The sequence below is a fragment of the Scyliorhinus canicula genome, chromosome 18 (assembly GCF_902713615.1).
Source record: "Scyliorhinus canicula chromosome 18, sScyCan1.1, whole genome shotgun sequence".
Classification (NCBI taxonomy): domain Eukaryota; kingdom Metazoa; phylum Chordata; class Chondrichthyes; order Carcharhiniformes; family Scyliorhinidae; genus Scyliorhinus; species Scyliorhinus canicula.
The window spans coordinates 59932249-59945315 of record NC_052163.1 but is presented as its reverse complement, the minus strand read 5'-3'; the positions used below and the strand labels follow the sequence as shown (position 1 = coordinate 59945315).

Here is a 13067-nt window from a genome sequence, read left to right as displayed (position 1 = left end):
TTAAATCTTCAGTACTCATGGTACCATGTTGAGTTTGGTCTTCTGTACCTTGCAAGGAATCCACCAAATACCCTGACTTGTCCAAAACCAGGATTATTATTGAACCTAGTGTGTCAAGATAGCAATCTGTTACAGAGCATGTTATCATGGAGTGTCCTTACAACTCCTCTGGAACTACACCTAGCACCGGCCATTCACATATGTCTTACTACCATCTGATGATGGCCGGATGTCTCCACTTATATGGAAGTCACTGATCGCATGACCATGGTCTAGAGACCGCATGGGGTGTATGCACTGCCACCTGCTGGTTGGAGGTCGCACACCATCCATCTATGATATTGCCCAGAGGCATATCACCACATTAACTAGAATGAAAAAAATCTCAAACCAGGAGAGTATATATCAGAAAATGTCAAGTAGGATTTTAAAATCATACTTAAACCGCACAGAAATGAAAGAAAGACTAGAAAATGCAGCTTGTATTAATAGAGAGAGATAATAGACCGACAACACAAGTATTAAAAACATCTCCAGCACTAGTTGTCTTGGGAGAATAAGTCTAAACACTTCTAAAATGTATTTTTTAGGATTAGAGAGGTTGTTGAGAAGTACTTCTCAGCACACTGTTTAAAAACTCATCTATGTTGAATAAGCTAGCATTTTTCAGCTGTCTTTAGTGGGCAACTAATGGTCAAACACAGTTTAAGCTCGCACCATTTCAGTTATTATGCCAAGTTTATCAACGAGAACTGGAACTGCACACCCTGTGATATTTGATGTTTAACTGCACACATGTTAAAACACCATGGGCTGGATTCTGCGCCGGCGGGATGCTCCGTTTTGCCGGCAGCCTGGGGGTTTCTGTCCATCTCAGCCTTAAATTATTCAAAGACAAAGCATCCACAACCTTCTGAGGTAGAGAATTGTAAATATCGACAAACCCTAGAGAATGAAGAAATAATGACTCGTTATGAGCCCTAACTGATCTGCCCCTTAATCCTAGACTGTGCCTGTGTTCTAGATTCCTCAGCAAAGGGAAACAGCCTCTCAAGTTTCTACTGTCAAGTCCCTTCAGAATCTTGTCTGCTTCAATGAGATCACCCCTCATTCTTCCAACCTCCAGAGGTTATAGGCCCAATTTACTTAGTCTCTCATCATAGGACAACCCTCTGATTCCAGGCAACAATCTTTTGAATATTCGCTGTACCACCTCTAATACAAGAACACCTTCCCTTAAATAAGATGAGAATGATTCGCAGTACTCAAGAGTGTGGTCTAACCAAGGTCCTGTAGGATTGCAGCAAGAGTTACTAATTCTTGTACTCCAATTCCCTTCCAATAAAGGCCAACATGCTATTTTCCTTCTGGTTGCTTTCTGCACTTGTATGCTAACTTTCCTTGTGCAAATATACCCAAATCCTTCCGATTATATCAACACTGACGACCTTCACACTTTTACAAAGAAAGATCTGCTTGTCCATTCTTACCAAAGTAAATAACCTCACTTCCCCCACATTATACAAATTTAGATATATTACTTTGGTCTCTTCAGCCAAGTAATTAATATAAATTGTAAATAGCCGAGTCCCCAGCACTGATCATTGCAGCACCTCACTAGTCACAGCCTGACAACTTCAAAATGCCCTATTTATCCCTACTTGTGGTTTCCTGTCCATTAATCTTCTATCCAGCTAATATATTACCCTCAATTCCATGAGCCCTTATCTTGTTTATTAACCTTTTGTGTAGCACCTTCTCGAATGCTTTTTGGAAATCCAAGTATGTGACATTTACTGGTTTCTCTTTACCTACCCAAGCAGCTACATCTTCAAAATACTTATAAATGGATGTAAGCGTGGGAATCTTTATGGGACCGGCTCTGATCATCTTTTAATCCATTTTTTCACCCTCTTGCACATTTTGTATTTCCCTTTTCTTGGGGTGCATGGGTGGTTTTTGCTATATCCCAAGAAGTGTTTGGTCGGTGTTCTTACAAAGAGCAGAGATAAAATGCTAAAATCCTTGTTTAGTCCTGGCAGTTGGAATGGGGCTCTGCTTTCATTGGCGCAGTTGCAATTGAGCAGGCTCCCACCTGAGCATGCCTCCTCCCTACGGCTTCCAACCTCAGTCTCCCAGGTTTCCACCCTTCCATCACTTTCACCTGATTGAAGTTATTACCACCAAGAATTCTCCACGAAACCACAAAGTGTCGAGAAATCACTAAGAAATCTCTCCCTACATCAAAAAGGGTTGAGAAATTCTATGTGTTGCACACGGACTCCCTTGTCCCTAACTCCTAGACAGACTTAGGTGGGTGCTATTCGGATCAAACTAATTTTTCAAGTTAATCACCCGAATAAACCATATCTTCCCAGAAGATTTCATTTACTTATCACTTAATAGCACCACACATGGGCCAGGCTTTTTAAGTAGAATAAGTAAACTTTACAATTTGAATTAATAGCATTTCTTTCAGGATATTAACTTAAATAAAGTTTATTTTCAAAATTAAAAGATTAAATTTAAAAAAAAGAATAAAACAGATCTTTTTCTTTCGATGTATTGGGCCAGTAGCAAGACCTTCAGGTCTTCTTGTCAATCATAATTCTTTTAGTCTTGGGTCATCCGATATATTTTCTGGGTTGTTTGCTTTTTCTTTCTTCTTCCTGCTCTTTATTTATTTATTTATGACCTTGTTCTTTATAGCCGCTGGCACTTTATTCGCTTTGCGGAGCTGTTCGCCCAGCCTCCGCATGCAGTTGGCTTTTTTCTTCTGCTCCGGTCGTCGGCTGCCTTCCTCTTCGCTGCCTTTGTTCAACTGACTGCTGTCAACAGCCACAACCGCTCTTAACTGCCGTTATTTTTTTAAATAATGGCTGCCGCGAGCGCCAGCGCATGCTTCCCGCATGCGCTGCCAACTGCCCCTTTCTTTAAACAGCAACAGCTCCAACGAGTCCCAGAGTGCGCTCCTTTCCAATAATAAATTTTTCTTTTATCATAAACAGAAAAAAGTCCCACTGGAGTCGATTCTACACACTCACGCAGATAAAAATAGTGGCCAACCATTTTTTCTTTCTCCTCGCATCATGGTCAAAGATTTGACATGATTTTTAATTGAATGGCAGACAGGTGAGCTTCAAAGCACTGACTGGTGATGTCCCGTTCCTCTAAAGACACCAGCTCAAGTTGGTCATCTCAATGGTTCTTTGAAAATCTGTTCCTTCTTCCTCAACAGTGATGTCCCACCTACAGTCGTTGATAGAGCCCTCAACAGTGTGCGGTCCATCTCCCGCACCACTACCCTCACCCCCTCCCAGAACCGTGCCACTACCTTCGCCCCCCGCCCCTCCCTCCCAGAACAAGGATAGCGACCCCTCGTTCTCACATTTCACCCCACCAGCTTTTGTAATCCGCCGCCATATTCGCCAACTCCAGCGTGATACCACCACCAAACACACAGGAAGTTGGGCGGGGTGGGGATTCTTGGGGTTGCGAGATGAGGACCGCCACCCCAACCTCCCAGAGCGCCCAGTTGGTGGGTGACTGTTCTTCTCCATCCAGATTGAGATCCCTTCCTGGATAGGGCTGGAGTATAATTGTTTCTTTCTGCGATGCCTTGCCCTAGGTAGGGCTGGATAGGTGCAGACTTGGCTGGGTGTAGGTTTCGAGTTGAGAGGGAGGTCCTGGGAACATAAGTTCCTGTGCTACTTTTTAAAGGTGGTGCTGGCTAGGCCAGGCTTGGCACTGTGGTCAGTATCCTTGTTGTCCCTGGGGACCGGGTGGTTGGAGTTCAAAAACCCGACCACCCATCCCCACATCTGTGGGAACGTGGATGGGCTGATTGTTGCATTAAATAGCTAGTGTCTTTCCCTCTATGAGATACCCCTCGTGACTGGGATGGTTGGCTCAGGTTGAACAATTGCCCAAGAGGTTTGGGTTTTGGGTTGGATGCAGTCTCCCTGTTATCAGTGAGATTAGCTCCGATGGTCCTTGCTCTCTTCTGGGATTCCTCGGCATCTCTCACTTTGATCTTGCTTTTTTCCCTCAGTTACTTGGTGCTGAAGTTCAATCCTGACCATGTTGAGGCCAGCTGGGCTTTGGTGTTCTGGATATTTAGAAGCGGGTCCACCTTGAATGTTCATTTTACAGTGGTGTTCGCTTATCTCCTGGACAGTCCTGGTTGGAAAGGTGAGTTGCCTGATGCCCCGGGGAGGTGAGGGTGTCCTCTCAGAGCGTCTTGACAGCCCCCTTTCTTCCTGGGGCTGAGGGTTTTGGGCTTCATAGGTTTCCTGTTCTTTCCCTGGGGGCATATTGTCTGCTTGTTGGTTGAGCAGTGTATTCCCCTTCGGTTTAAGGTTCCTCCACAGGTGCTGTGATGTGTCAGGACCTGGGCTGGGTCCGGAGCTCTTATTATTCGGAGGGGCAGTTCCAGTAGCTCTGGCCCTTTCTCTCTCCGTTTTCTATGGGAGGCCTTGGATCTGTGAACAACTTGGACGCCATGCTGCTGGTCCCCTCCATTTTGTTTTGGCTATGATCGATATTGGTTCTATTCCAGGCCTGGATGGGATTTAGATTGCGTTTTGGGGTGCAGCTTTTCTTTCGAGATGGTGTTCTCGTGGACTTGCTTTAATTTTTTGTGGTGCTGTGAATGATGCATCCGTTCTTGGCTTTTGCGTGGGTGCAGTTGGGTCTGATATCTGAAAGAGATGGCTGGGCTGAGTTGCTGATGCCTGTGATGCTGATGCCTGTTGGTGTGCATCAGATCTGGCTGCGAGCAGCATGGTGTAGAAGTGTGTGCATGGTCCTGTCATGTCATGTTTTTATGATTTATCCTGTTCTTCCCACGGTCTCTGGTAAGGTCACAGGTATATTCAATTTCGCCCAGTGATTATACCAAGCCAGTTGTGCCCATTTTGTGCCCATCTATGTTGAGCCTTTTTTCTCCCACTCTCCTTCTGTAAGGTATTATTTTGTAGCTTTGTTGCATCTGCTTCTAAAATGTAAAATTCTAATAAGTATATATTTTTAAAAATCCAACAAGTTTGTCTGATGCAATCTCCTTTTGGTGAAACCATTTTGTTTTTGTCTGATAATGCTATGATTTAAGTGTGTTACGGTTTCCATATTCCCGCATTTTCCTGACAACAGATGTCAGGCTAATTGGCCTACAATTTCCTGGTTTTCACTCTTGCCGATTTTCTTGAACAGTGGTATTATATTTGCTAATTTCCAATTCACTGGGACTATTCTAGAATCTAAGGAATTTTGGAAAATCCTAACCAGTGAATCTACCATCTCTGCAGCCACCTCTCTTGAGCTCGAGGATGTAGGCCATCAGAGCCTGGGGATTTACCAAATTCTGGGCTTAGGTTTCTTCAATACACCCTCTCTGTTGATATTAATTGCGTAACTACCTCACTTGCAGTAGCCCCTTGTTCACCCATTTCCCATATGTAATTGTGTCTTCTATTTCAAAGACAGACAAAATAGATGTTCAATGCTTCTGCCATTTCCTCATGCCCCATGACAATTTCTCCACCACTCCAATCTTTACTTTAGCTCCTCGCCTTTTTATATACTTGTAAAAGCTTCTGCAATCAATTTTTATATTCCTGGCTAGTTCATTCATATTTCAAACAGCAGGTAGTTGAATTAGCTTTGGATTGCTCCCGAAAAGAGCAGGCACCAACACAGTGGGTGAATGGCCTAGTTTTGCACATAGATGTTGAGATTTCTATTATTTACGTTCTGTGGGAAAGGAACAGATTCAGAGTCAAGATAGTCACAAATCAGTAAATGTTGCTAATGCTACAAAAATGTCTAGGTTTATCAGGAAAAGTTAATTTCCGTGCTTCTCACTGGATTCAGGAACCCTGCAGAAGAGCCATCAGGTCCTGGAGTGCCATGAACTTGATGAGGTGATAGACTCTCTACCACGTGATGTAATGCTCCCGAGAACATTAGATCTTTCTAGAATTGCAACTCGAATTTCTTGTAATTGCAGGTACCCACTGCAGAGCTGAGTAACATACTTGAGATAAGGGTCTAATAAGATAATTGTTTACATACCAATAGAAGTATTTGCTACATTCTGAAATCACAGGGTTTTTTTAAAACACTGCAGCTGCAGGACAAATGGCATTGCCAGGTACTGAGATTTTTCCCTTGAAATTGAACTCAAGAAACCTTTGATGATATTCTTCCATAGAGAGATTTAACTAGACATATTAATGCAGCTAAACAATCCGAGGCACAGCTCAATTATGTGTGGTAGTATAATCATCTTGAACTGCTCCTCTCGAATGTACAATTTTAGAACCATAAAGTCTAGTATTAAAGCAGCACTAAATAGCTCTGAAATATAACTCTGCCTTCTCCTACATATGATGACCCATTTTAAATCGAGCCTGATGATTGTATTACTTCACTAAGCTGCAGTTATATTTAGGAATCAAACAGCTCTCACCAATTATTTCCAAAACATACAGACCCATTGCAATTCCCTCATTTTCTAGAGTAGTTCCAATCTGGATCGTAGGCATGTGGGAAGTTTCCACCAAATCACCGATGGGAAAGCAGCAGAGGCAGAGAGCAATGGGTGGAGGCTACAGTGTGCCTCTTGGTATGGATACCGTCTTTTTAAAAAAAATTAAAAGTACCCAATTATTTTTTTACAATTAAGGGTCAATTTAGTGTGGACAGTCCACCTACCCAGCACATCTTTGGATTGTGGGGGTGAGACCCACAGGGAGAATGTGCAATCTCCACATGGACAGTGACCCAGGGCTGGGATCGAACCCAGCTCCTCGGCGCTGTGATCGAACCCAGCTCCTCGGCGCTGAGACACAGCAGTGCTAACCACTGCACCACCCTATGAATACGGTCTTGAATTAAAGAATTATCCGGGGGGGGAGGGGGGGGGGGGGGGGGGGGGGGGGGGGGGGGGTTTGCTGAAGAATTGTTTTTTTTGCTGCTTTGGCACAATAACCTAACCTCAATGTGGTCTTTATGGAGCGATCGTGCCTAATTTATGTTTCAAATTACAGTAAGGTGACTCATTTCCAATACCTGGAAGGACCACCTCTGTAATTCGTTTAGTTTACATGAGTCTCGCAGACACCCAGAGAATCCTGCACACTAACGATTCTAGCAATCACACTCAATAACCAATGAAAGTCATGTAACATCATGTACCTGCAGGGAAGTTAAAAGATAATGAAACTAGGTCGACTGCAGGGCCAACAATGAACTCGACAAGGCTTTGAACAACCAGCATAATCACACTGTCTTAAGTTCAGAATTATGGTTTAGCAAGTTGCCATTGAGAAGCGAGTCTTTAATCCTCTCCAACTGCCATTGAAAACATTTGTGAGCGAAAAGGTTGTTCCCAGGAAGATCCCAGAAAATTGCCTGAATAAGGAGATACTTTTGGGGAAATATATGCACTGATAATAGTGCTCCTCATGACCAGTGGATGACTGAAATTGCTTTACAGACAAACAAGTACTTCAGTCACTATTTTAACATGCACAACGGAATGACAAACGTAACTACAGCAAGGTCCCACAAACAGCAATGAATAACCAGATATAATTAGGCTTTGTGAAGTTGACTGAAAGTTAAACAATGGCCAGATCACCTCCGTCCGTGCTTTTCTTTGAAGTAGTATCATGGGATCTTTTACATTCACATAAGTGGGCAGATAGTTTTGGTAGAGGCAGGAGCCCTCAACATTTAGAAGCATTTAGATCAGCACTTGCACCCCATAGCTTACAAGGCTATGGACCAAGTGCTGGAAAATGGGATTAATGAATGACGGTTGGTGTAGACACGATGGGCCAAAGGACCTCATGTGCTGTAAAACTCTTTATGACTAACATTCCATCTGAAAGAAAGCACCCATCAGCGCAACACTCTCCCAGTATTCTACTGGAGTATCAACCTTGATTTTGTGGTCAAGCCCTGGAATCAACAACATTAGACTCATGTGCTTTCAGCTGAGACAGAGGAGACAAATGATAGGTAAATGAATCAACCAGTGTATGAATAGATTTGCTGCACTCAAATCCAACCAGAGCTTTTCAACAGATATTTGCTGGTGTCACCGGATAGGCTGAAATGGATATAGAATGTGATCAAGAGCCATATGATAATGTGAAACATTGGAAGGCAAGGTTGGGGTTGTTATTGTACCGGGACTGTTCTTGTAAGCATAGCAACGAAAAAGCATGCAGTACGACACACCATATGACTTGTTGTCTAAAAGAGGATATGCCCTGCAACAGACCTCTCCTTGGAGGCAATAAGTATAAAATCATAGAATCACAACAGACAGCCATTCAGCCCATCAAGTCCACACTGTCCCTCTGAAAGAGCACCCTACCTAATTCCACTGCCCCGCCTAATCTACACAACGAGAATCCAGAGGAAACCCACATAGACACCGAGAAAGTGCAAATTCAGCACAGCCAGTCACCCAAGGCAGGAATAAACACGTGGCCTTGGCGCTGTGAGGCAGCAGTGCTAATCACTGTGCTGCCCATATTTTATTTTTATACTTTATTTTTAAAGGGGTGACAAGCACATGGAACAGCCTGTAGCAACTATAACAGTGAGTTATTACTCATACTAGTTCCCTATTCATGTGACCAGATGCATTGAATTTGCCAATTCCTGACTCATAGTGGTTATCTTGCATTAGTGGTTACATTCCATTCTGACCTGAATAATATTGAACAGTGTTGTCATTTTTTTTATAGCTCCATTTTGAAATTGAGACACAAACGTAGCAGTCAGCAGAAAAAATGCATTTCTAACAAACATTTTTGCACGGATGGGCTACTTGCAATGATTTCTCATTTTCATGGATAAATAGCAGGAATCACTTCCACCACTTACAATACAAACAGGATTTCGATTTACCAAATCGCCAGAAACTATACATTAATTTTGGCAGAAATTTTGTCAACAGCTGTCTAGTTGTTTTGTGCGCTTTGATGCAAGGACATTAGAGATATGGATTTCAACTTTTCAATTTATATTCTTTATGCTGACTTAATTTTAATCATTAATGCCAGAGTATCTATTTGTTCTGGTTCCCATTTGCTTTTGCCTTTTCTTAAAAGGTTTTGTCATTGTCTAGTTGGTTGAAGGTAGTTTCCATACGAGCTGGGGAAAAGTACAAACGAACTCACATTTACTATCACAAGACACCCCAAAGTACTTTACAGCCACTCAAAAGTCACAGAGAATCAAAGGAACAAAGCATCTATTTGTACAGAAGGACTAATTCAACTTCAACTTTATTTGCTACACCAAAACGCATATATGTTTGTTCTAGATGGTCACTGGTCGATGAATTAATGTTGATGCCAAATGGATGAAAACCTGCAGCACCTTATCACATATACTTCATGCACAAGTTTATATTTTGGTTTATAGGAAGCACTATCCTTCTATGATGCTAAAACTGCAGGGCAGAAATTAGAAGACTCTATTCCATCTCGGGGTTGCATGCAGGTCAGGGATACAGCAGTGACATTGTCTCTTCAATTATAATATTGCTCAAAGCAAGAGTCTCAACTTCTGTTTTTGGGCGATAATGAAAAGCGGTGTGTGTTTTTCTGGCACTACCATTACTAATAATGAAAGAAAGCACCCATCAGTGCAACACTCTCCCAGTATTCTACTGGAGCATCAACCTTGATTTTTGTGGTCAAACGCTGGAATCAACAATGTTAGACTTTCAGCTCAGATATAGATGAGACAAATGATAGATAAATGAATCAACCATATATTCTTTGTGGCGCGCCGCCAAACAAAATGCCGCCCAATGAACTGTTTAAACTCATCAAAACAGAAAATGCTGGAATTATTCAGCAGGTCAGGCCGCATTGTGGAGACAGAAAGAGAGTTAGTATTTTAGGTTGATGACCTGTTACACCTCAAATTTATTCCAGTTCTGCTGAAAGGCCATAAACCTGAAGTTAACGTTGTTTAGTTCACTCCATAGATGTTGCCAGACCTGCTGAATAATTCCAACTTTTATGGTTTTCATTTCATACTTCCAGCGTCCGCGGTATTTTGTTTTGATATTAAAGTAATTCATTCTCTGATGATCCTATATGGATTAATCTGAAGCTGCGTTTTCTATTCAACACAATGAGCTGCCATACATTTAGTCAAAAATAAAAATAAGGAAATAAATGTTTCCATCCCCCAACCCAAGGTTTTGCTTAAAAATGGTCTGGATTTCACATCAAAATTGCAAACAAACCACGCTCACCATTCATTAAGTACTGGGGTGGCATGGTGGCTCAGTGGTTAGCACTGCTGCCTCACAGTGCCGAGGTTCCGGCTTCGGTCCTGGCCCCGGGTCAGTGTCTGTGTGGAGTTTGCACATTCTCCCCAAATCTGCGTGGGTTGCCCCCCCACAACCTAAAGATGTGCAGGGCAGGTGGATTGGGCATGCTAAATTGTCCCTTAAATCGGAAAGAAAAATTAATTGTGTACTTTAAATTTTAAAAGGTTCACATTACGCACTGAATTTCTTTGGGTTTTTGCAGTGCAATTTGTAGTTTATCAGAGAGACAAGCAATGTGGCACCGTCAAGATGGAATATGGGACTTGTGTGAACAGGGCAAGAAACAACATGTCTCTTCAACCAGATTGACAAATTCCCGACAGGGCATTCAGAGGCCAAACCAGGAAGTGAGACTTCATGTCAAATCATGTACAGAAAGCAAAATGGGCAGAAACATTGAATCCCTACATAATAATAATAATCTTTATTGTCACAAGTAGGCTTACATTGCAATGAAGTTACTGTGAAAAGCCCCTAGTCACTATATTCCGGCACCTGTTTGGGTACACAGCGGGAGAATTCAGAATGTCTAAATTACCTAACAGCACATCTTTCGGACTAGTGGGAGGAAACCGGAGCACCCAGAGGAAACCCACGTAGACACGTGGAGAACGTGCAGACTCCGCACAGACAGTGACCTAGCCGGGAATCGAACTGGGACCCTGGCACTGTGAAGTCACAGTGCCAACCACTGTGCGGCCATGCTGCGCGTACGGTGCACAGTTGGCCATTCGGCCCATCTAGTTTCCCCAAACCCTCAGAAGGGGCACTCCACCCTGGCCCATGCCCCCACCCCATCCCCACCTAAAATTTTTGGACACCAATGGGCAACCTAGCATGGCACATTTTTAGACTGTGGGAGGAAACCAGAGCAAACCCACACAGATGCAGAAGGTGCAAAATCCACACAGAAAGAACGGATTAAAGGAAGAGATAAAAGACAAAGAAACAAACTTTCTAAAAAGCCTTCCGATTTAGATTATAGTTGAAGGAATAAGGCTCAATACTGTACTAATACAATTTAATTTTCAGTGTCAGTTTGTTAGGCAGTAGTTATCTCACCATTGAAATTCATTTATGCATGAATGAACAGGCTCAGACTTTTAGTGTGCATCTAGAAGGCTATTACAACTTCACACCATTAATGTTTGAATATGAATTTCTTAGCGAGGTACAGGTAAAGCAGGGCATGCCAGAAGTTGCTGACCAACATACTCAATAATGGTGAGCATCAATAGCATCACCTTTATCCTTACAGCAAATTCCAAACCCACATAAATGTACATTTTAAATTAGACACACGCACACTTTATCTTCACCATCAAAAATGTAAACATAAATAAATGTTGTTATTCAACCCGAATAAAAAGTATTTATCATTTCCATATTAGAAATTCATAATGGATTAAGTACTGCTGAGCTTCAACTGCAGTGTGTACCTGGGCAGTTGTAGGTTCCACCTTTCTTTTCTTCTTCTGATTTTGTTTATTGGTTCTGGGATATATCATCAGTTGCTCAAGCCATCTGGAAAATGAATATATTTAATTAGCAACTGAATATGAGATAATAACAACCTAAACCAAATGTAATATAAAGAGTTCAGAAACAAAGGAAAAAACTGACAAGGAATAAAGCAATGTTTGAATTAAAAAAAGCACCATCCTTTGGGAACCAGATATATGCAGTCGATTCCAGGGCAATCAAGTTCAGATTACCTTCTAGTTGTAATTAAATTCCTGCACATATGTAACATTTCATATTTGTTTGCATCACCCGCAAACATTCCATTATTAATTCTTGTGTTCATATTTGCACAAAAACATCTGATGTAAACTTGTCTTGCTGCAATTGCACCCATCTCTCCAGAGGAGTAGTGTGACAACTGATAGGAGGGCAAGTTTACTTTAACAAGTTTAAATAGGTGACTTAGGTTATGAATATATATGCTTGCAGACTTCCGGTGGCGGCATGTAGGAGGAAGTCGCAAGTTGGGTTGCCCCCGCCAAAGTCCTGGGTTTTAGACCCTTTTCACCCAAAAGTTGCCCCCATCATGAGTGGTTGATGGGCGGCAAGAACCCCCCTAGTTGATGACAGGGAATGCCTGGGGTTAGGAGGCCCAGTGACATTGTCTCAAACCAAAAGAGATCAGGCTCCAGGCCAAAACCGCTTCTCCCTTTGGGGTGGGGTGGGGGGGTTATTGGCAGCGGTTATGACAATGATAGGGGGGGGGGGGTAGTAGACACAGTGATTCTTACATCTGGTGGGGTGGGGGGGATTTTCTCACCGGACATATAATGGAGAGGGCTCTGGTGGCGAGGGTAAGGAAGGTAGAGTACTCTGCAATTGTAATTTCCAACCATGCTCGCATCTGGTGGATACCAGCCCATAAAAAATGGTTTCAACCAGAAATTATTTTGAAAATTTGTGCCTTCATTATAATGAACACTTCATACAAATGCAAAAGTACTAAACTCGCATTTTACTTTATTTATATCATATAAATCAAATTATTGGATAATGCATTTTTCACAATATAATTTTCCTTTAATAGCAGACTGTACTCAGGGGCCCACTTGTATTATGTCATTAAAGATTAGGTGTGCTAATGCATTCACTGTATGTGAAAATCAAACATCCGCTCAGTCAACTTTAAATACCACTTCATAGCAAGAAGAAATGCCATTCCACAATAAAACGTAAC

At 42.3% G+C, this 13067-nt stretch overlaps 1 protein-coding gene across 2 annotated transcripts in view; it reads right to left on the bottom strand.

Annotated features, from left to right (window-relative positions):
- Nucleotides 1-13067, bottom strand: part of LOC119952869 (myosin phosphatase Rho interacting protein) — a 626433-nt gene that overhangs the window by 344134 nt on the left and 269232 nt on the right. For both annotated transcript variants that reach the window (XM_038776448.1, XM_038776447.1), the window contains exon 5: nucleotides 11806-11890. In XM_038776448.1, coding sequence (XP_038632376.1) covers nucleotides 11806-11890 — 85 coding nt within the window. The remainder of the gene's footprint in view (nucleotides 1-11805; nucleotides 11891-13067) is intronic.